This window comes from Puma concolor, chromosome B2 (genome assembly GCF_028749965.1).
Source record: "Puma concolor isolate L17-30 chromosome B2, mPumCon1.1.hap2, whole genome shotgun sequence".
Lineage (NCBI taxonomy): Eukaryota > Metazoa > Chordata > Mammalia > Carnivora > Felidae > Puma > Puma concolor.
This window is the reverse complement of record NC_141671.1, coordinates 131,317,290-131,341,935: the sequence shown is the minus strand read 5'-3', so window position 1 is coordinate 131,341,935 and position 24,646 is coordinate 131,317,290. Positions and strand designations below refer to the sequence as shown.

At 42.9% G+C, this 24,646-nt stretch overlaps 1 protein-coding gene, 1 non-coding gene and 1 pseudogene across 3 annotated transcripts; 2 read left to right on the top strand and 1 right to left on the bottom strand.

Moving 5' to 3' along the window:
• Positions 1-3,935: 3,935 nt before the first annotated feature.
• FUCA2 (alpha-L-fucosidase 2) lies at positions 3,936-23,085 on the top strand. 2 transcript variants are annotated; one of them, XM_086708038.1, is made up of 7 exons: positions 3,936-4,253; positions 7,798-7,985; positions 11,229-11,568; positions 13,442-13,652; positions 13,897-14,084; positions 20,384-20,492; positions 22,038-22,207. In XM_086708038.1, the coding sequence occupies exons 1-7, from the start codon at positions 4,009-4,011 to the stop codon at positions 22,089-22,091; spliced, it is 1,335 nt and encodes a 444-aa protein (XP_086564164.1). In that variant the 5' UTR covers positions 3,936-4,008; the 3' UTR covers positions 22,092-22,207. The 2 variants fall into 2 exon arrangements, with proteins under 2 accessions (XP_086564164.1, XP_086564163.1); XM_086708037.1 differs by lacking the exon at positions 22,038-22,207 and adding an exon at positions 22,233-23,085 and having other exon boundaries at positions 3,937-4,253.
• On the top strand, positions 7,218-7,340 carry LOC112863018 (U6atac minor spliceosomal RNA). Its single transcript, XR_003223858.1, has one exon. It is a non-coding gene; the product is annotated as a U6atac minor spliceosomal RNA (small nuclear RNA).
• On the bottom strand, positions 9,608-10,531 carry LOC112862159 (ceramide glucosyltransferase pseudogene; annotated as a pseudogene).
• Positions 23,086-24,646: the final 1,561 nt, after the last annotated feature.

Sequence of the window (24,646 nt, the reverse complement as noted above, 5' to 3'; positions counted from 1 at the left end):
GAGCCAATTTAAATGATCCATCAGCCAGCCATTGGCAAATAGCATCTATTAATAGCAACTCAAACCAATAAGGCTCTTAATGGCTAAACAAGATATGCAAGAGGTGTCCAAAGAGGGCCTCATGATCCAAAAGTTTATTTTAAGAAAGCAAAGGCCTTCACTGCATAGGCAGTGAGGATGGTCTACTGAAAATGGTGTCTTTGGTCTCCCACGAAAATGTGAGATGCCTCCAGCCTCAGACCCATTAATCTGTGACACCGTATGTGGGGAATAAGCTTAGGAATTCCTTGAGCCTGCACTGATGGGTTAACAAGGCATAAAGAATCACAAAGTCATAGGATGCTCACACCCAAACTTGGGTGAACAAGATTAGGCAAATAAGGATAGAGTGGATGGGGGGGCAAAGGCCCCCAGGATAGAAGCGGGGGCAAAGGCCCCAATACAAAGGTATATGAGGTAAGCAAGATTAGGTATTCAGGTAGAAAACGCCCTCCAATTTAGTGCTATAGAAGAAAGCTGCTTTCACAAAAAGGAAGGACCAAATTAGGTAAAACAGGTAAATAGGGCTATAGGCCACTGCAGGGTGAAGCTGCCCAGAGTGGAGCTAATTAGCAAAAGAAAGGTGCCTTGTTGACCCTGCTGTTACAGGCTTTATCTGTCTTATCCCTCAGGCTGGCTAAGATACACAGAAGTGGAGCCTCATGTCTGCTGTTAACATTCATCTGCCTGGTGCCAGGATTTTGGTTTATATTGACCCAAACCCCTAACACCATATATCTTCAAAACCCCCTTTCCCTCATGCCTACGAATTAATGTTCACAGATTCATTGTCTCCTTGTACATGCCCATCACGTTTGTAAGCCTTCTGATCTTAATAAATATGGAGCAAGGACCCTTATACAGGGCTCTTGTCTTTTCCCAGACATTAGCCATCTCTTGCATTTTAATTCTGTGCCCACTCTCTTGCTGGACAAGAGAGAACTTTAGACCCAGAGTCTGCAACAACCATACAGATGCTTGTAGAATGAGACTTTCTAGCACTACCAAGCAACAAAGGTTGAGGCGACAAAAGTTCCTATGAGCTAGAATCTCTTATGATAAACACCCCTAAGAGCTGGCACAGCCAGAGAGAGAAAGAAAGAGATTCTTGGATCCCCAGTCTATTCAACTAGCCACGAAGGTACACCCTAGTAAGTACCCGTGGGTAAGTACACTCTCCAGGTGGCAGAGAACAAAGAAAATATTCTTGCTGGTCACAAAGCCAAGCTCTCAGGACATAGAACAAGACTAATGGAAAAGTCTAACAGCTTTAGCTAAGCCTTGGATCCAAACTAATACCTTGGATCCAAACTAATACCTAGGAGGGATATGCCACATGGTTGGGATTATATGTTGCTTTACCATGGACCTCATTGCATGGAAGTTTTCTTGAAGTTGGTGGGTGATCTAGTGTCAATCTAGATCTAGTGTCATTCTGTGGCCAACATATCCTACCACGGGAGTCTTCTTGAGGTGGCGAGTGCTCTAACAGCTTTTAAGTGTTCAATCTATGCCCACTAATTTTGCAGCTTTAACTTCCAAGATGTCCCTTAGCAACAGATGACAAGCAACATAAAAGACACAACAAAGCAAAACAAAGACCATCTCTGGGAGGAAGTGGACCAGTAACCAAACAGTATTCTAGCAAATTTAACCAAAGAGTCGCCAGACCCAAGAGACTGGTTCCACAAATATTTTCTCCTGCTAATCTAGACTTAGAAAAAGGACTCTGACCATTTTGCTCCATTGCCCTCCATAGATAGAGGTTCTGGGAGGCTGACACGGTAAGAAATCTTACCTTCTGCTGGCTCTCTGTCAGATGCCCCAGGGTCCCTCAGCTGCAGCAGTATCAGAGTGAGCTATGCCCAGCGAGTTAAAGTGTCCTACTGACTATGCCAGAGGTCAGGGAGCAAGAATTCCTGTCCCCTCAAGGTGGGTCTAACTGGACTAAGGAGCAGATTGACAGACAGGTTAATAGCAGAAAACTGAGTTTAATAGTGTTTGTATGGAGAATCCACACAGACATGGAAATTCCAGAGTCAGGCGAAATCAAGTATATATGTCATTCTGTACCAAGGAGAAGGGGGCAGTGGTCTGGGACTTTAGAGGAAAGAAGCACACTTCTTCACAGGGCAGTAAGAAGCATCTGTTTGGTAATTAGAAGTCTGACCTGCCAGACAGATGGGTCACTCAGATAACGTTTATCTCAGCTAATAACCCTTATTCTCAGAAAGATCCCCAATTATGTAGTTTAGGGAAGGGCAAAAGTTTCTCTCGAGTCCCCTAGGGTCTCTATTGCCTTCAACTCAGAATAATCTTCGGGCCACAGTGGCCTATCTTGAGGAAGTCCGCCCTCTGCCCCTAGAATAATAGAAATTATCACCCCACTTTATCACTAACTGAGGTTATTGTAACTGGTAGTGCATATGCAGCAGGTTCCCTGAACCCTCTCTTCCAGGAGCCCTTCACCCTGGGAAGACTGGGCCCCCTCATGGGGAAGCTGTGATCCTGGGGAGCCATTAACACGGCACCAAGAGGCTAACTGCCCTTTTCCCTGGGGTGCTGCTTCCGTGTCTTTGCAGAGATAGGTTAGTATCATTTCCTTCTCTGTTTTTTCATAACGCTCAATAATTAGAACCCCAGTTCATTGAAGGACCTCAAGAAGTATGCGTTAAGGCTGCTCCATGCCAGGCCTGCCTTCCTTTCTCTCCCTCCCTCCCTCCCTCCCTCCCTCCCTCCCTCCCTTCCTTCCTTCCTTCCTTCCTTCCTTCCTTCCTATGTTTATTTATTTTTGGGGGGAGGGGCAGAGAGAGGGAGACATAGAATCTGAAGCAGGCTCCAGGCTCTGAGCTGTCAGCACAGAGCCGGACGTGGGGCTCTAACTCACATGAGATTGTGACCTGAGCTGAAGTTGGAGGCTTAATCCATTGAGCCCCCCAGGTGCCCCCAGGCTTTGCTTTAAATTCAAGGGCTACAGAAGTGGTTGCCACACCCATCCACTGGAAGCTCCCGGCCTAATGGGAAATATCTGTGTCCTCCTAATTACAAAATGATCAACAGAATCCTATAGTAGTGGTTGGAGTAAGACGTTAACACACAGGAAGTGGTAAAACATTTGGGAGGGAAGGTGGTGTCAGAAAGCTGGGAGGAGATGACCTTTGAACTGGCCCATTCATGGCTAAGAGGGGTAGGAGGAGAAAGGATTCTGGTTTTATTCTAAAATCATTTCCGGAAGAGAGATGTTGTCCCTCGTGATGTTGTCCCTTGATTAATCATTCCAAGTTTTAGGCTGCTTTTCCCAAGCCTGCAGATTTCTTAAACATTCATGCCACTGACGCCTTGTTCTCGGATGCAGTGGTTCCCCAAATTTGGTGATCAGGGCCAGCAACATCAGCAACATCTAGGACTGGGTTAGAAATGCACATTCTGGGGCCCCTAACTGAACTGGAAACTGTTGGGATTTCACACGACACAGGCTCCAGGTTGACAGCCACAGCCGTAACACACCCAGAAGTTTGGGGGGTGGATCAGAGGCTGAGAATGATCCGGATTGTTTCTGGTGGTTGGACTTGGAAGGCACTGGATGACCCTGTCGAGGTTCCTGCCTCGGCCTCCGCATGCAGGGTTCCACAGGGACGGTCACGGAAAGTCCGTGAGGGTTGAGCTTTTCCAGCAAATAGGCGATCCCACAGGTCCCTGAACTTGACCCTTTGCTCCCCAAGGAGCCTTAGCTAAGCAGCCTCGGGGCCGGCTGAGGGCTACTTCTGGCCACGTGAGTTTCGCACTTGAGCGATGCAGCCCTCCTGGGGTGTGCGGGCCGCCCGGGACCGCAGCCACTCCCACGCCTAGCGGGGAGGGCGCCTTCTTCCAGACAGCGAGGTCAGGTGACAGAGGCCGCGCTTACTTAGCGGGAGCCGCGGAAGAACGAGCGCGCAGAGCGGCCGACGGGGCGGAGGGCGGCGCGCGGACATGCGCCCCTCGGCGCCTCCCGCGCTCCCCGCGCTCCCCGCGCTCGGGCTGGCGCTCCCGCTGCTGCTGCTGCTGCTGCTGCTGCCGCCCGCACCCCGCGCCGCCTACCGCGCGCCGCGCTTCGACCCCACCTGGAAGTCCCTGGACGCCCGGCCGCTGCCCGCCTGGTTCGACCAGGCCAAGTTCGGCATCTTCGTCCACTGGGGGGTGTTCTCCGTGCCCAGTTTCGGGAGCGAGTGGTTCTGGTGAGCGCGCCCCCCTCCGTCGGCCCCGACTCCGCCTTCGGCCCCCGGCCTGCAGCCGCCGCCCAGCCCGCGGCCCCTGCCTGCTTGCCTGGTCCCGGGTCCCCTTCGCCCGCGGCCGTTGCAGCGGCACTTCCGGGTGTTGACTGTAATTCGCTGTGTCTACTTGGACCAACGTGGACTTTTCCTCCGTGCGGCCGCGGGAGTCGTCGGGCAGCGCCGGCCGCTCGGCCTCTCGGCGGTCGCAGGGCCCCAGCCCTAATGATCACGTTGTAACCGCGGAGCCGCTCAAGCGGCAGATCCTCGTGCAGTTGTGTGGGTCTTGGGCCTAAAGTGGTGTCGGTGGAGACCCACTCGAGGTCCCAACACGGTTCTGCCCTACAGCACGGTTAAAACACACATTGTGCGTATGTGAAACTTACGTTCATTCGGACAGGCACTGGTCCTTTAATGTTAAAATGTTACCCTGTGTGGCTCTAGGATTTAAAAAAAAAAGGTTCTAGAATGTTACCCCAAAAAAACTCCCTTATTATTAATAGACTATTCTGTAAAAAGTGCTGCACAAAAAAAATTGCTCTTTAGATTTTACCTTGAGATCTATGTAAAAATGTGCGTGTCGTCTCTTACAACTTTGAACTGTTTCACATACCTTTCCTGAGTAAGTAGTTCGGTGTTAAGTTCTTCAAGATAGAAGTGTTGTCAAATACATACACGTAAAGTGATGCACACATATATAATGTATTCCATAAGAAAATAAATGAGTATTTACCTCTATTTTATACTGTATACCTAGTATGCATCAAATTTAATATATACAATATGTAGTACAGTAGAGTATAAACTATATATTATATTAACATTGTACCACTTTCAACAAAGAGCTTGACTTTTTAAGTTTCTTTCTTTTATTATTTATTTATTTATTTATTAGTCATTTCCTTTGCTGCTTTTTCGTAATGCTCAATAATTAGAACCCCGGTTCATTGAAGGACTTCAACAAGTATGCATTAAGTGCTGCTCCGTGTACTTAGAGAGAGACGGAGAGCAGAGAGAAAGAGAGAGAGACAGAATCCCAAGCAGCCTCCCCCCTGCAAGTGCGGAGTCCAGCTCGGGGCTTGATCTCATGAACCCTGAGATCATAACCTGAGCTGAAAGCAAGAGCCAGAGGCTTAACCGACTGAGCCACCAGGCGCCCCAAGCAGTAACCTTTCTTATTAAGTTAGGCCGATTGATGTAAAAGAATATTGTAAGCTACAGAGTGCTATTTGTATACTCTTTTGAAATCTGCTGGTAAAACCAGGGACTCCTTTTCCCCATATTGTGTATTACCAGATACATTTACTTCAGGATATTATATATCTTTGTAAGTTTTGTGCTGTAAGACATTTTGAGTTTATTTTTGAAATGTTTCAGATTAGTATAAACTAACCGATTTTCTTCCTCTCATATTAAGATGTAATAATTTATAGTTTATCATTTTGTTCACCCAGGGTGTTTGGTAAATATATATCTGGTGCTGGAAGAGGATTTGATGCTCTATCAAAAATACCTAGTTTTGAGTCATATTGCTCTTTGCATTGGTTAACTTTTCATTTTCTACAAACACACACAGAATTGTTTGTTTTGACCTAGAAGAATAAAGATACTGCTCATATAAAACTAACTAGAATGTGGGGCACCTGGATGGCTCAGTCGGTTAAAGGACCAACTTCAGCTCAGGCCATGATCTCATGGTGTGTGAGTTCGAGCCCTCTGTGCCGACGGCTCAGGTTTCAGGTTCTGTGTCTCCCTCTCTCCCTGCCCCTCCCCCGCTTGTGCTCTGTCTCAAAAATGAATAAACATTAAAAACAAAAAAAAAGAAACCTAAGTAGAATATATTTCGGATGGTCTGGAAGTACATTAAGCCTGTAGAAGATTCTTTAATTACCTATGGTTTCCCTTTGTGTTCCCTCTAAACCTCTGCTCTGCCCTCCAGTTTGACTCAGGACAGTCAATGGTAGAGATGAATATATCTGACTGTCCTTAATGGCAATTCAAATCCAGATATAAATGATGGACTCTTTACAGTAAGTGCCTCTTTTCACCTCTATTAGTATGAAATTTGAAAAGTAACTCGAGACTATAGTAGAGAATGCAGGCTCAAATTAAACAGTGCTGGGAGAAAGTAGAAATCTCTTATCTATGTTCAACTTTCTGACTGTCCCAGTTTGTCTTTTATAGTTCAATTTAAAAGGCAAAAATGAAAAAAAAAAGGCAAAAATTCATCATGGATCGGTTAGGAAGCTTTCACTTCAAGGTACAGAAACCCCAAATACATGATGTAATAATAGGGGCTCATTACACCAAATAATGAGAAACTTAGAGGCAGTTGTCTCATTGATACAATCAAGGAACAAACCTATTTCTGTGGTCCTCAGCCTGTTGACTTGTCCCTTCATGTCACCTGATGGCAGCCAGGCATTGCTTCACACAACCTTGTCCAAAGGCAGGAAGGCCTTGCTCAGAATGAATGCATACAAGGAATCCTTAAAGGCTGAGTCAATCTATTAAAATAACAGCATCTTCTTAATTTTACTGTTGCCAACTCCCCCACTTGTTCTTTGCTGGTGAATATAAAAGATTCATGTTGTTTTAGGCATGTGGTCTTCCTCTTGAAGGCTGGCACTTGTGTTGCAAAGGACTAACTATCTAAAGGTACAGACTACACCTTGTGATTTAAAAATGAAGAATTAGGGGCGCCTGGGTGGCGCAGTCGGTTAAGCGTCCGACTTCAGCCAGGTCACGATCTCGCGGTCCGTGAGTTCGAGCCCCGCGTCAGGCTCTGGGCTGATGGCTCAGAGCCTGGAGCCTGTTTCTGATTCTGTGTCTCCCTCTCTCTCTGCCCCTCCCCCGTTCATGCTCTGTCTCTCTCTGTCCCAAAAATAAATAAACGTTGAAAAAAAAAATAAAATAAAAATGAAGAATTAAGTGTTGTATGAAAGGAGAGAAGGTTAGCACTCCCCTTGACAAGGATGGAAGAGGCCCTCGGGCCTGACATGCATACGGTTAAGGCATTGCCACCTACTTCGTGGCATCTAATCAGCATTTTTTACTAAGTTTAATGTGGACAAATTTGAAGACATGGTGGCTGAAAAGCGGCTCATCCCAGATGGCTGTGGGGTCAAATACATCCCTAATCGTGGCCCCTTGGACAAATGGCAGGCTCTGCATTCATGAGAACCTCAGCACTGCCCTTTCCCATTCATGCCCACCAATAAATCCTGCTTCCTGTCTATAAATAAATAAATAAATAAATAAATAAATAAAATGAAGAATTAAGAGCAAATAGGTGGCCGGGTTGTCTAGAATGTTCTAATTTATGAGCCGAGGGGATTTCACAGAGGGGCAGGTGAAAAATGCAGAAAGTTTACATAAGCTTTCTTTAAGGCAAAGTCAAACTGAGGGGGAAGGGAGAAAGAATCTGGGTAACACTCGAGTTAGGGGGAATCAGTAAAGGGAGCTGGGTTTATGCGTATGCTATTTATGTGTTCTCTCCTCCTTCCTTTAGGTGGTATTGGCAAGAGAAAAAGATACCGATGTATGTGAAGTTTATGGAAGATAACTACCGTCCTGATTTCAAATATGAGGATTTTGGACCACTATTTACAGCACGGTTTTTTAATGCGAGCTACTGGGCAGATGTTTTTCAGGCTTCTGGTGCCAAATACACTGTCTTAACTTCCAAACATCATGAAGGTAAAGAAGTGTAACATTTACAAACACTGGTGATAGTTATGAAATGTAGAGTAAGTAGTTCTTTTGGAAGAAGAAACTAAAACACATCAAATCAGTTTTAGGAGCAGTAGTCAAGTGGCTACTGACATTTGCCTGTAATTTAAGGGACCATATATTTCATCCAATTGAGAGGCATTGGGTTTATAGAAAGATCATACACACACACACACATACACACACATAAAAACAACACAGAGAAAGGAAAATGATCGTATTTTGTTATGTGCATATTTAAAAGTATTTCCAAGATTTCTTTTGAAGCTATTTGAAGTGAGATGTGCATTGCACACAAAGTTTTTGATTAAATTTGCCTTCTTCCCTTTCACCGCACCTCTGTAATGCATTCTGGGAAGGCTCCACCACCATGGGGATTGTACTGCTGTAGTCTTGTGTCATTACCAACACCTTGCTGCACTTTTGGCCAACTCTTAGATAGCCAAATGGTGGGCAATTTGTTGGTGACGAAAGCAACACAGGTCACCTGGAGGGAAAAGGATTATGGAACTGTAATGGTGCCCATAAATGACAGAGATGGTGGAAGAACATCTGAAAGGAAACACGGTGTATGAGTCAAGGTTCTTCAGAGAAACAGAACCAATTGGAAGTCTGATATATAAAAAGAGATTTGTTAGAAGAAACTGGCTCCTCCAGTTACGGAGGCTGAGAAGTCTGGACCCAGGAGAGCCGGTGGTATAGTTGTAGTCTGAGTCCAAAGGCAGGAGAAGGTGTGAGCTCAGACAGGCTGAGAGGGAATTCTTACCTAGCCTCTTATTCTGTTTAGGTCTTTAAGGGATTGGCTGAGGCCCATCCACACTGGGGAGAGCAATCTGCTTTACTCAGTCTATCTATTTACATTTTTTATTAATATTTTATTTTATTTTGAGAGAGAGAGAGAGAATGCAAGCAGGGCAGGGGCAGAGAGAGAGGGAGACACAGAATCCAAAGCAGGCTCCAGGCTCTGAGCTGTCAGCACAGAACTGGACGCAAGACTTGAACCCATGAACCATGAGATCATGACCTGAGCTGAAGTTGGACACTCAAATGACTGAGCCATGCAGGCGCCCCTATTTTTTTTTTTAATTAATTTTTTAAATCAGTCTACCTATTTAGATGTTAATCTCGGGGTACCTGTGTGGCTCAGTCTGCTAAGTGTACAACTCTTGATTTTGTCTCAGGTCATGACCCTGTGGTCCAGTCAAGTTGAGACATAAAATTATCCATCACAGTGGTCTTACATTAATAGGATACTTTCCACCCATTACCATTCCAGTATCCAAAAGATCAAGGAAGCGTCAACAAATTGTTACTGTCTCAACCACATGTTAATTCATTTGATGATTGCTTTTGCTATGACCATTTTTGCCTCGGCATGAGAAATTATGCCTCAGTATTTTCCACAGGGGTGGGGAGGGAAGTAAGAGGGAAGAACCAAAACCAAAAATCTGTAGTTATCTTAGAATACTTTTCCCTTTGGCCACATTCAAGTGGCTTAATGATTTTCTCCTATAGATGTTTCTCCTATGGAGGTGGGTATTTAGAAAGTGTATTTGCTTGTGAACATGTTGTTGATTTCCTGATGTCTAGGAACCCTCTAAGCCGTATGGCACAAAGAATTACATAGTGTGCATTTTGTTTTAAAACACTTTGTTTTAAAAATAAAACAAAAATAGCATCTTTTTTAGATCTTTCAAAGCATTTATATAAACATAATTTATAATACTTCTCTTTTTTCCTTTATGTACAGTCACAAAGCTATAGTTATATATCTAGAAACTCCTCTGCTGTGCCTCTACAGTGCAATCTGTAGCAATCAGTTCTCCAGCTTATAGTAGGGTCCCATAATGCCGACAAAAAAAAAAAATGTGTATTGTCATGGATTCACAGATGAACCAGGCTACTGCATAATCGAGTTTTGAAAAACACTGTGTGCCACCCTGGACACCCCTGAGTTGAATGTAGTCAGATATAAACCATGCCAGGCAGTGACACTTGAAAACCACCATAATATCCCATCTGAATACATGGTGGGCTGCCCATCCAATAATTAAACTGGCAACAAAACACTCCGAAATTGGCTCACGAATTACTGTAGCAGGAAGCACGTTAGTTTGCAGTTTGGTCCATCTGATCATTCTGGATTGAAACTGGGAAATTGAGTAAGAGCCAGAGTTTTGCATTGCAACCTGAGTGGACTTTGCAAACTTCCTCGGTCAGCTATGGCTTTGGCCATCAAGTAATCTTCAGCAATGTATTGAGGAAAAGCTATAAGCGCTTCTGCTTGATCTAACGCATCCTTTCTCATTGAACAAGACATTCCTGTCGCACATTTGAAGCCAGTCACATTGGCAGAGACATAGCACCTTGTATGGGAAGTTCCAAAATATACCTGTTCTAATGTGGCAGCAAAGCACTGTCTGTCTGCTACACAGGGCAAAACAAAATACTTTTAATCATACTGTGAGGACAGATACTGAAGCCGACATTTGTAAACTTTCTAGGACTCCCATTTTCAGATGTTTTCATTGCTTTTTGGAAAAAGTCCCACTGAGGTTGCTTAGGCAGGAAGATCTTTATGTGAGTTTAGGTGGTGATGAAGATCCATGTGGTTTCAGTACTGTCTGGTGTTAGAGCCTGTCGATTTGAAACATTTTGAATAGGACTTTAAATATTGCTGCTTTGAAGCTTACCACAAACACCTTTGACAAGAGTGAACAGTTTTAGAAGCTTTTTTTAAATTAATTAATTTATTTTGAGACAGAGCAAGCATGAGTTGGGGAGAGGTAGAGAGAGTGAGAGAGTGAGAGAGAGAGGGAGAGAGGGAATCCAGATGTGAATCCTGATGTGGGGCTCAATCTTACGAATTGTGAGATCATGACCCGAGCTGAAATCAAGAGATGGACTCTTACCCGACTGAGCCACCCCAAGAAGCTTATATTCTATGAGGAAAAATATAGGAGCTAGATGAGATTATGCAGACCTTAAGGGGTACCCAGAATGTTACTTAAAAGAACCTTGGTTCCACCTGGTTTAGATTCTCATTTGTTTCTCATATAAAAGCAGAATATGTGCCATGAAAAAAAGTTCCACAAAGCAGTTGTTGTAGAAGTTTTTGTATGTCACATGCACTATTTTGGTATTTGTATAGGTGGAAATGTCCTAAAGCAGATTCACATTCTTACAAAGACTCTTACTATAATTGTGCAGGCTTTACCTTGTGGGGCTCAAAGCATTCATGGAACTGGAATGCGGTGGATGTGGGGCCCAAAAGGGACCTTGTCAAGGAGCTTGAGGCAGCTATTAGGAACAGGACTGACCTTCGCTTTGGACTGTACTATTCCCTCTTTGAATGGTTTCATCCACTCTTCCTTGAGGATAAGTCCAGGTCATTCCATCAGCAACAATTTCCAGTTTCCAAGACGCTGCCAGAACTCTACGAGCTAGTGAACAAGTATCAGCCGGAGGTCCTGTGGTCGGATGGTGATGGAGATGCCCCTGATGACTACTGGAACAGCACGGTCTTCTTAGCCTGGCTGTATAACCAAAGGTGTATGTGCTATTAGATCGCCATGGTGACCCAAAATGTCCCTCATACATGCGTTCCCTTGCTTTGTGAAATATTCCTTTTTGGGCTTATCTATGGTGTGAGGCAGGGGGAAATCATTGTAAATAATGCTTATTAGATATATCAGGTCTTTTTAATGTTTATTTTTGAGAGAAAGAGAGAGGCAGAGAGAGGGGGACAGAGGATCTGAAGTGGGCTCTGTGCTGACAGCAGAGAGCCCAATGTGGGGCTCAAACTCACAAACCATGAGATCATGACCTGAGCTGAAGTCAGATACTTAACTGACTGAGCTATCCAGGTGCCCCTAGATATATCAATTTTTACTCCAAGTAATCAGTCAGTAATCAAGACTTACAAATCAGGAGCCAAATACAACTCAAATCTGATTTTGAAATCACTAAAAACCACTAAAAATTTGAAATCACTGAAAAAAAAAGATAAAATCACAGAATCAAGAACTTTGAAGATGTTAATTTGTGGGTCCCCCCTTTCCCCTTCTGAGACAACAGTTCATCACTGTTTGTGATTATGTGCTTGTCAATTCCTCTAATTGCTTCTTTTCATCTTCTTTGATATCTTTGCTGCTCAGTCACTGTCACCCTTGTCTGCCTCCTCTTTTCCCGTATCAGCACCACCTGTTGCTTTCTAGCATGTTCCAGACTGCCCCATTAGAACAGGGGCTTCTGGCTGAGCTCCTCTGTTAGGCTTGAACCTTGTGACCAAATTTATATTTGTAACCAGAAAATACTCAGTGTTGTGGTATGAAATCAGGGAGTGTTGTACTTGTGTTCCCTGGACACACAAGGGGTGTGCATACAGATACTCTGGAGAGCTCTTGATACTTAAGGCAGCAGTCTGCCCGGGTATGTCCAAGGGGAAAGACTGGGAACCATCCACTTCAATTTGTAAATCATGATAATATCATTGTGGGGATTATTTCATGCCACAGTGATGGCAAGTTAACTTCCCAGAGATTTTCAACATCAGGCACAATTGTAATAGAAAGGCTATATTCAGTTATAGGTGAGAAGAATGTTTTTTAAAAAAAATTTTTAATGTTTATTTTTGAGAGAGAGAGAGTGCGAGCTGGGGAGGAACAGAGAGAGGGAGATAGTATCTGAAGCAGGCTCCAGGCTCTGAGCTGTCAGCACAGAGCCCGACGCAGGGCTCGTTCCCACGAGCCGTGAGATGGTGACTTGAGCCAAAGTCGGATGCTCAACCAACTGAGCCACCCAGAAGTCCCCCCGCTTTTTTATTTTTTTTGAGTGTAAACTCAATTCTGGCTATCATTCATAATACATGGGAGAAGGAGCTTCAAATAACAGTGTGATACTCTTTTAAGTGCTGTATGTGCTGGGTACTGGGCTAGGACTAGGTGTTTTACATAAATTCTCTCTTAAAAAATTTTTTTTTAACGTTTATTCATTTTTGAGAGACAGAGAGCGTGAGGGGGGGAGGGGTAGAGAGAGAGGGAGACACAGGATCTGAAGCAGGCTCCAGACTCTGAGCTGATGTGGGCCTCAAACCCACAAACTGCCAGACCGTGATCTGAGCCAAAGTCGGATACTTAACTGACTGAGCCACCCCAGCACCCCTACATAAATTATTTCTGATCTAATAACAGATGAGGAGATTATTCAGAGGAGTTAGGTCACTGACTCTGGGGCGGGGAGCTTAGAAAGTGACCGAGCCAGGATTGCAACCAACCCAGGTCTGACTTCAAAACTATGGGCTTTGCATTATGCTAGTATGCTGTGATGATTTTTCAGGAGTGGATTTCAGTTAGACTTCTTTTCAGTGACATTTCCTTTTATGTAAAATGTTTTATTCTTTATTAAAAAAAATTATATTTCAGCCCCGTTCGGGACACAGTCGTCACCAATGACCGCTGGGGACTCGGTACCATCTGTAAGCATGGCGGCTATTATACCTGCAGTGATCGTTACCACCCAGGACATCTTCTGCCTCATAAATGGGAAAATTGCATGACAATAGACAAGTTTTCCTGGGGTTACAGGAGAGACGCCAGACTCAGTGACTATCTTACAATCGAAGAACTAGTGAAGGTACAGTAAAATGTTAGGTGACTATTAAGGTAATATTCTCAATTGTGTGGATGTGTGAGAATTAGTTTGTATAATTTGTACAGCTCAGGGGCCTGTAAACACAGGGCATTATTCTATTTGCTGTGTTTGTTCTTCTGGACAGTGGTTACATATGAGTGTGTAAGCACACAAATACAACATATTATTAACACATTGGCAATGGAATCGTTTCATCTCCCTAAGAACTTTATTCTTAATTTTTTAGGAACTTGTAGAGACAGTTTCATGTGGAGGAAATCTTTTGATGAATATTGGGCCCACATATGATGGCACAATTCCTGTAATTTTTGAGGAGCGACTGAGGCAAATGGGGACCTGGCTAAAAGTCAATGGAGAAGCTATTTATGAAACCTACCCTTGGAGGTCCCAGAGTGACATCACCCCAGACGTGTGGTAAGTTATTCTTGTTAGCAAGTATTATTTGATGGAGGAAAGCATTTAAAATTTCTGAGATACAAAGAGAAAAGTAGGATAAAAAGGAAATTGGATGCATGCCTGTTATACAAAGCACTTTCCAAGCTATTTACTCTAGAAGAAAGGAGCATGTGTTTTAACACTTATTGTTTATCCAGTCAAGCTTAAATCCTATCTAGAAACTTCCTAAGAGTGGGCAAATTTTAGTGAAAAATAGTCAGCTCTTATAAAAATCATAAGCCATTCAGAAAAATGAAAGATGCTGAGTGGTTAATCCGAAAGGAAGACTTTGATTTAGTCATTTAATTCTTATTTCTGCAGATGTTCCATCGTATGAAATTAGCAAGGAAGAGGTGCCAAACAAAATTTTTTTTAAATCAGCCCAAATAACAGCATTATTTTAATTGATAAAAAACTGATAATTTGTTCATATTATTCTAATAAATCTAAACCTGAAGTTTTTTTTTAAAGTTTTTTAAAAAAATGTTTACTTATTTTTGAGGGAGAGAGAGCACGAGCAGGGGAGGGGCAAAGAGAGAGGGAGACAGAGAATCCGAAGCAGGCACTGTGTTGATAGCCCACTACCCGATGTGGGCCTCCAACTCACAAAGTGTGAGATCATGACCTGGGCCGAAGTCAGATGACTAACCGACCGAGCCACCCAGGTGCCCCTAAACCTGAAGTTTCTTTATAATTAATTATTTCAGAGGCACCTGGGCAGCTCAGTCAGTTCAGCGTCTGACTCTTGGTTTTGGCACAGGTCATGATCTCGCGGTTTCATGAGTTCGAGCCCGCATCAGGCTCTGCGCTGTCCACGGGGAGCCTGCTTGGGATTTTTCTCTCTGTCCTCTCTCTGTCCCTCCCGCACTCATGCTGCCTCTGTCTCTCTCAAATAAACAAACTGAAAAAAAAAATTTAATTATTTTAACTTGCTTATTTTTCTCTTAACTAGAATCTTCTTTAAAAGCTTTGCTTATGTCTCACTTTGGAAGGTACCACATGCCAATGAGTATCTGAATCACATTCTGCAAATATGATGGTTCTTGATGTTGGGTCTTAACGCATATAAATAAGAGTAGTATAGGGAAGCTCTAAAAATTCACCCGTTGTTGTCACCAGGTGAATACAACCTGATCAAGTATAAACCAAAAATTAGACTAAATCTTCTTTGACTTTACTTATGACTTAAAACTAATTGTCAACTCATCGAAGAAAATAAAGTAAAGCAATCTAGACAGAAGCAACTCATTGTAGAATTTTAGAATGTGTGGGAGAAGCCATAGTTGGAACCCAGTACCAGTCCTTCATTTTACAGAGACTAGTTTAAATCTGGTTTTGGGATTTGCATCTGGGCATATATTTGACAGGGGGGGTCTGGTCATGGATTTCACAATCATCAACTATTATTCCATGAAATTTTATCTCAATAAATAAAAATAACAGCCAAAATATTTAATAAGGTCCACGAAGCCCCCTTGTCTGGCTCCTGCTGACCGCACCAAGCCCAAACCCCATGTGGCCCTGCTCCCCCCTCACAGCAGGAGTTCTTCAGCCTACCAGGCACACTCCTGTCCTTGCCCCAGTCATCTGTAGACTCCCAGGTCCTTAGAATCCTTCAGGATTTCAGCCCTAGCTCGCGATCACTGTCCCCAGAACTACTCTTAACATCACTCTTAGTGATTTGAACAACTATATTCACATTTTTAAAAATTTGCCGCCCCCTGAGTTCTTGTACTCTCTCTTCTGAGCATCTTGTGTGTTCTACCTTTGCTACCTCCTTTCTGGGTCATGCCTTAGATCCTGTATTACCAATAATTGCACTTATTCCATGATCTCAGTTTGAAGCATTATGCTGTCTCCCAAACACCTTTTTAAAACAAAATTTTTTTAATGTTTTTATTTATTTTTGAGACAGAGCATGAGTGGGGGAGGGGCAGAGAGAGAGGGAGACATAGAATCCAAAGCAGGCTCCAGGCTCTGAGCTGTCAGCACAGAGCCTGACACGGGGCTCGAACTCACAGACTGTGAGATCATGACCTGAGCTGAAGTCCAACGCTCAACCGACTGAGCCAGTCCCAAACACCTTTTAAATTTCAGCTCACTCCACATAGCACTTCGGCTTCTGAAAGGATCTGTAATCCACTGATGATACCAATCTGTGACCCCCTCACTTTTTTTCTGTTCCTCAGCCCTTTTCCTTATCCAGGTCAGATTCTGTGGCTTGTCACTCCATGACGTACACTCTTTCTCTGTCATACTCACTTGACTTTGATTAAAAACTCAACTCTGGTTAAATTTAGCTCTGCTCATTCCATGCCTGCCCATGGGTAGCTAAAATGTGACTAGAAATACACAGACACACATACGCACACAATACCAGATTATTTTTCTTTTGGCTTTAAGGTCAACCCTTGTGTCCTGGGTCCCATCCCAAATTATCCACTCGAGGATATTTTTCTAGCAGTTCTCTCCTTTGCTCCTTATCTTCAACTTTCCCTCTTTATTAGAGCCTTCCTGCCAGCATTCAAATGTGTTATTTCTTTCATCTTAAAAAAGTACTCTTTTGACCCTTAGATTTCCAGCTACCTCCCCGTTTCTCTCATTTCTTTGATAGTAAAACATGTTAAAAGTTTTTTTTTTTTAAACTGGCTATCTTCAATATCTTGCTCCAGTTTTCTCCTGCACCCACTCTAGTCAGGCTTCCGCCCCCACACTTCAGAAAATCGCTGTTATCCAAGCCCTCCATAACCCGTCCTTCACCAAATCCAGAGTGACTTCGTGGTCCGTTTTCTGAGTTTGTGGCAGCATGTGACTCTGTTGACGCCATCTCTGCTCGTTGGCTGCTCCTTCCTAGTGTCTTTTGCTGATTCCACCCCCAGTTGCCAACCATTATACTCTGAAGTGCCTGGGGCTTAGTCCTTGGGCTTCTGTTCCTCCTCTTTATCTTTATTCCCCAGGCAGTCACATCCATTTTCACAGCCTTAGATGCCATACCGATGACCTCTACAGTGCCGACCTTTTCTTGAGCTCCAGACTTACATTCGCTTTCCTGGTCAACATCTCCACTTGGAAGTATAAATACCTTAAACCTGTTATGTCTAAAACTGAGGTCCTAATTTTAAAATTTTGCTCTAAACTAGCTCCAAGCAGTCTTCACAAACTCAATTAATGACAGCTTCACCCTTTTAGGTGGTTGTGAGGCCAAAAATCTTGGGAGTCTTCAACTCTCCTTTTATATTTCACGGCCAGTCCGTCAGCAAGTATCGTTTTTCTCTTTGAAGCATATCTAGAATCTGACCATGTCTCATTCTTTTAGTCTCTATTGTGTCTCCCCTGGATTATAAGCTTCTTTGATCTGTTTACATCCATCCTTGCCCCTTTCATCTTTCTGCCACAAAATCTTTGAAATAATAAAGCCAGGTTATGTCACTACTACGCTCAAATTCCTCCAATGGCTTCCGGTCTCAGAGAACGAGCCAGATCTTGTAGAGGCTTATAAGGTCCTATAAAAACTGGCTCCTTGCTGTCTCTGATCTTATCTGCCATCATGCTTTCCCTCACTTTCTCTCCTGCCCTTCCTGTTGCCATGTCAGCAGGCCAAGCATACTCCTGCTTGCTGTTCTCTCTTCCTCTGGATACTCACATGCTCTTCCTCACATTCTTCGGGTCTCCTCAATGCCACCTCCTCAAAGGTGGACTATTAGATTTAAAATAACAACCACATCCCTCCTTTCCAACCTTGCATGCTCTGTCCTCACCTGGCTTCAGTTTTCCCCATAGAGCTTAATCATCACGCATAATTTTTTCCACTACCGCATAAGCTCCATAAGGACAGGGACTGTGTTCAATGCTGCGTCTCCAGCTCTAAAACAGTGATTAGCATTTTAAGATTTCAATAAACGTTGAAAAACTAAGAATGAGTGAGTTCTGTTTTGTGTAGAGCTTACTCTTACCTTTTTTCTCATTCATCGTCTAAGTCTCAGATGAAATGTCATTTTTTTTAGGCTTCTGCTCATGGTCTAATCTTTTTTTAATTTAAAACATTTTTTTAAAATATTTATTTTGAGAGAGAAAGAGTGCGAGTGAGGGAGGGCACAGAGAGAGAGAGGGAGAGAATTCCAAGCAGACTCTGCACTGTTAGCATGGAGCCCAATGCAAGGCTCAAACCCACAAAACCACTGTGAGATCATGGCCTGAGCCTATGAGAAGTAAATGAAATGATTTGTTTTGAGAAATACCAAATAAAAGCTGTGCTATAGAGTTACCAATAGGTTTACAACCTATTGGAAATATGTACCCCCCCAATGGAGTCCCAAACTTCACTTCACTTCCTGATTCTTCTTCCCCTCGCCATTTCGTGGGCTTAGTTTTTGCGGGTTTTGTAATGGGCATGTGCCAAAGAACTGAAGTCTCTGTGTCACCTCAAGGAATGTATGTTTGTACAAAAAGACTAGTTTTTGCCTTACGTGGGCATAGCTGACTTCCGGGTAAGGCTGTAACCTCTGTAGTACTCAGCCAAATGAGGAATTGGGAGGGACTTCACGCTAGGAGATAAATTGCCTGCTGTAACTGCTCCGAGTGTGCCTGTCCATCAGACACCCGCTCTTGCAAGAATGTTGATTAAAAGCCTCGCTTCACTGTGCTCAGAGTCTCTGTGCCCGTCCTCTGATTGGGTCAGTGGGCTTATTTCTTACAGAGCTGAAGTCAAGAGTTGGAGGCATTACTGACAGAGCCATACAGGCACCCCGCTGATGGTCTAATCTAAGAGGTCCCTTTTTTATAACCTTTCAATTTACTGTTCTTTCATTGTGCTTATCAAAACTCACACTTTGACATTATTTGTGTGATTATTGAATAGAGTCTTCGTCACTCTAGTCTAAGTTCCATAAGAATAAGAATTAAGTGTTTTGTTTTCTGTTGTATCCCTAACACCAGCGTCAGTACTTGGCCCAGCATTGACACATACAGACTTTTTGATGAGGGAGTATGAAGATTTGAATCAGGTGGAAAGCCATTTACTCCTGCATCTTACCTTCTTTGCTCATAATTCCCTCCTATTTCCAACTCCATGGGAACAGTCTGATGAAGAGTAATATTAGAAAAGTCTCTGGGGTGCCTGGGTGGCTCAGTCGATTAAGCGTCCGACTTCAGCTCAGGTCACGATCTCGCGGTCCGTGAGTTTGAGCCCTGCGTCTGGCTCTGGGCTGATGGCTCAGAGCCTGGAGTCTGCTTCCGATTCTGTGTCTCCCTCTCTCTCTGCCCCCTCCCCCATTCATGCTCTGTCTCAAAAATAAATAAACGTTAAAAAAAGAGAAGTCTCTTCTTTTTGGTATAGGGGAAGTGGGGGAGGGAGGTGCTATGATATTATGATTTATGATAACAAGTATATATTTGGTCTTGTCTCCATTTCTGGCACAGAGCTCCTTAAACTCTTGGAATCTCCTGAGTGATGAGAACTATACAGATGTCTTTTGTTATGTTAATGAGGTGACTTTTCCACTTCACCAAGGGTGAGGCTGGTTGCCTGGAGACTTTCAGTCCCTCCCTCCAGGAGGAGAGAGGCTGAAGGTTGAATCAGTCACCAATGACTAGTGATTTAATCAATCATAACCATGTAATGAAGCCTCCATATAACCCAAAAGCATGGGGTTTGGAGAGCTTCAGCGTTGTTGGGAGAGGGGTGTGCCTGGAAAGTTCATGGAAGCTCCATGCCCTTTCCCCATATCTTGCCCTATGCGTCTCTTCCCTTCGGCTGTTCCTGAGTTTTATCCTGTTATAATAGACTGGTATGCCAGTAAGTAAAATGTTTGTGTGAGTTTTGTGAGTTGCTGTAGAAAATTAATTGAACCCAGGGAAAAGGTTGTTGGAACCTCCCATCTGTAGCTGGTGGGTTAGAAGACCAGGTGATACCTTGGACTTGTGATTGGTGTCTGAAGTTGAGTGGTGCAGGCAAGCAGTCTTGTAGGACTGAATCCTTGACCTGTGGAATCTGACACCATCTCCACGTAGATAGTGTCAGAATTAAGTTGAATTGTAGGACACCCAGCTGGTGTTGGAGAATTGCTTGTTGGGGGTGAGGAACCCCCTCTCCAGCCCCCCAAAGACACACTGGAATTGGGAACCCTCTTTGGGTGCTTTTTACTCTACCATGGAGCTATTTTTTCCTTCTATTAATGAAGACATGGGTAAATATTTACTGCATGAAAGTATCTCTGTAAAATAATCCCAAACCTAACACATGAGGAATACCACTATGCCCTTTTCCTCCTTTTAACCAGGTACACATCCAAACCTAAACAAAAGTTGGTCTACGCCATATATCTTAAATGGCCCACATCAAGACATCTGTTTCTTGGCCAACCCATCGCTACCCCGGGGGCAACAGAGGTAAGGAGATTTTATCTTTATTGTGTCTTTAAATTGCTAACTAGCATATCCTAGGGAAAAACAGAATGAAACTTTTAACTTCAAGGAGAGCCTTACGGATGTTCCATTTATACCTCATGAGATATGGGTTTTCTCCCACCACATCCGAAAGCAGAGCATTCCTATGAAATCTTTCATAAGCTGAAATGGTGTAAAGCAAAGAAGCAATTACCATTAATTTATGTGGAAATTTGTTTGAACAGTCCTAGACCCCCACAATAACCTCTCTTAGAAGAGCTCTTCTGATCCCTTAGAACACATCTTGCTAACGGATGCACAAATTGAATGGAGACAAAGCACAGATGCTCACAGACTCAGTTCAAAGCTATGGCGGCTTGATGCTGAAATGCTGAGTATAGGAAGGAACTTGGAGTTACCACTCGCTGCTGTTGGGGTGTGCACTGCCTCTCAAACGGCTCTCTGCAAAACAAACGCTAAATGCTATTTTTACTTTTCACTTTTTTTTTGTAAAAGTGAAAGTCCTCTTTAGATTTCTTTCAGTTACAAAAATAGGTACTACTCTAGGCCTTTTATAAAAGTGAAATGGCGTAACACTGACTGTAGGGGATACCTGTAATTTTAAAATGAACTTCATCAGTGGCAATGTTTGGCCAAACCTTTGAAAATTTTCATTTCCCAGAAAACTAAACTTAAAATACATCTCCATGCGTATCAATGTAAAATAGATATTCTTTTTTACGGTTATTTTATGTTGTTCAAGTTCTGGAAGCATCCAAAATGATTCCGGAATTTATAAATAAATAAATGAGTAAAGCAAACTCAGGTTCTTTCCCAGACATCCCATCCCAGAATACATCAGAATAAAAGTAAGATGTTGTAGTCGTACTATTTTAAGGTCATTAAAAAAATCTGGAGGAAGTTAATCTAACAGTTGTAGGCGACAGATCTGGTATTGAGTTCATTTTGATGCATTTTATAGCTTGTTTTTAAGAAACAATTTCCTTGGATGTAGATTGTCCATATGCTTCTCCTTGTATCATCTTTCCACATTTCATTTCTAACACTGTGGTTGATCTGGCAGAAAGGAAGATGGAGTTCACATTTGATGTTTAATTACAGCTTAGTGGCGTGGGTATGACATCATCTTTTTATTTTATCTATATTTTGTCTGGCCCCATTAATACTGTAATCTTAAAAGTTCATGGGTTTTGTTTTTGTGTTGTTCCACATGATAGGCAAAGTTTTCTCGTTCAAAATAGCCATAGATATGTAGAAAACATATTTAAACCCATTTAGTATAAGAGTAAGGATATAAAACAATTACAGTAGTATTTGATCAGACTTATGTATTGTTGATCAGTTACTGGAAAACCTGGGGAGGAAGGGTAGCTTCCTAGATAAGGGCAAGAACTATGCAAGTCTTACATTGGGCAGATTGGTCCAGAGTCATTTTCCCTGGTCCTCTCTTCAGTGTTTTCCCTACTCTAACACTATTCAGCCTTTACAGTTCTTCTCTTCCAACTCTTGGACACTTTTACTTGACAGGAATATAAGAATAAGACGCACGTATGCACTCATTTGGACCAAAGGTTAAAATAACTTGTGAACCACTAAATAAAAGCAAAAGCTGAGTTTCTTGTCTACAGTGTTTTAAAGAAATACCAGCCACCCTTTCGCAATAAAGTGGGTGAGTCAAAGAGATACGTGTGAAGACATTTCTGTGTATGTTTCTAATTTCAGATTAAACTACTGGGACACGGACAGCCACTTAACTGGACGTCTTTGAAGCCAAATGGCATACTGGTAGAACTGCCACGTCTAACCTTTGATCAGATGCCCTGTAAATGGGGCTGGGCTCTAGCACTAACTAATGTGATCTAATTTGCAGCAGAGTAGTTCATGCTGCAGGTACATCGAAGACTCGAAAATATCAGGTTTCTATAATTGTAGCATATAGAGAAAGCAAATGTAAAATTGGTCAAGGAAAGTCAAATATTTAGGCAATTCAGGTCCTTTCCCCTCTTACTGCTTATGTTTGTTCCTAAATTACCCATGTAATTGTTTTACCTCTCCAGTGTACTTTGCCATTGAAGTCTCTTCACATTGAATTTATTTCCATGTGTGATTAAGAGGTGGAAATTTTTGTTTTATGGTAGCCAGGAACTGGTGGTGGTAAGGACTGAATTAAGTCTCCTGAATTGTGTCTCAAATTCCTATGTTGAAGCCCTAGCCCTCAATGTGACTGTGTTTGAAGACAGAGCCTTTGAAGAGGTAACTAAGGTTAAATAAAGTCATAAGAGTAAGAGCCTAATCTATACGACTGGTGTCTTTATAAGAAGAGAAAGAGATGCCACTGATGCAAGCACACAGAGGAAAGGCCATGTGAGGACACAGGGAGAAGGCACCATCGGCCAGCCAAGGAGAGAGGCCTTGAGACAAACCCAACCTGCAGACACACTGGGCTCTCAGCTTTCAGGATTGTAAGAAAATAAATTACTGTGCTTTAAGCCACCCAGTCTGTGGTATTTTGTTATGGTGGCCCTAGCAGACTAATACAGGTGGCAGAGATATAATAAATTTGGCCTAATACATATTTCCAGTGCTCATAGTAATTGTCTTTTCATAAAAAAGTTTTTTTTCGGGGCGCCTGGGTGGCTCAGTCGGTTAAGCGGCCAACTTCGGCTCAGGTCATGATCTCGCGGTCCGTGAGTTCGAGCCCCGCGTCGGGCTCTGTGCGGACAGCTCAGAGCCTGGAGCCTGTTTCAGATACTGTGTCTCCCTCTCTCTCTGACCCTCCCCTGTTCACGCTCTGTCTCTCCCTGTCTCAAAAATAAATAAAACGTTAAAATAAAAAAATAAAAAAAAATAAAAAAAAATTTTTTTCCCTCTTGGTAATAAAACTGATATAGGTTTACTGTAGGTATTTTAAAACATACTAGGGGTGCCTGGGTGGCTCAGACGGTTAAGCTGCCAACCTCAGCTCAGGTCATAATCTTGCAGTTCAAGGCCCGTGTTGGGCTCTGTGCTGACAGTTCAGAGCCTGGAGCCTGTTTTGGATTCTGTGTCTCCCTCTCTCTTTCTGCCCCTCCCCACTCTGTCTCTGTCTCAAAAATAAATCAACATTAAAAAAAAATAAAGTCATTGTTTAGATCACCATTATTACGATTTTAGTACATATTCTTTCAGGTTTTTTTGAGGGGGTGTGGGATTGGACCTATGGGCCAATTTTTGTAGGTGAGCTCATATGAGCTCCAATTTAAATTAATATATATGTTTTGGGCGCTTGAGTGGCTCAGTCGGTTGAGCGGCCGACTTCAGCTCAGGTCATGATCTCACAGCTCGAGTTTGAGCCCCGCGTTGGGCTCTGTGCTGACAGCTTGGAGCCTGGATCCTGCTTCAGATCTGTTTCCCTCTCTCTCTGCCCCTAACCCACTTGCATTGTTTCTGTCTCTCTCAAAGGTAAATAAACATTAAAAAAATTAAAAAAAAAATTTTTTAAAAATGTTTATTTTTGAGAGAGATAGAGACAGAGCATGAGTCGGGGAGGGGTGGAGAGGAGACACAGAATCTGAAGCAGGCTCAGGGCTCTTGAGCTGTCAGCACAGAGCCCGATGGCGGGGCTCAAACCCATGGACTGTGGGATCATGACCTGAGCTGAAGCCAGATGCTTAACCAACTGAGCCACCCAGGCGCCCCCCCCCACAATTTTTTTTAAATTAATGAATATGTTTCCTACATTTGTCTTCAAGCAAATTGAAGTTGAAAACCTAGTTGATAATTAGGAATTCTACTCAAATCTTCCCTAAGAATGAAGCAAAATAATGAAGCAGCAATACAGATTTTAATGTAAATTTAAAGAAACACTGATTAGAGAAGTCGCTCTCCTCAACAAAAGAAGTTTAATATGGCCAGATCTTTATTTGTAGTACTGTAGGTTTCATTTGGTCACATTAATCAAATGCAGACATCTGTTTCCAAAAAATGCTTCAGGTAGAGAATGAAAAAGAATACTATTCATATTCCCTAAAATCATGCTCAAGTTGAAAACCTTTTAAAAAATTACTCATTGTTGAAGTTCCTAAAACTACCAAATTTTCAAAACCATGCTATTTACATAAATAAGTATGTTAATAGTTCTAAATCCCAATTAATAT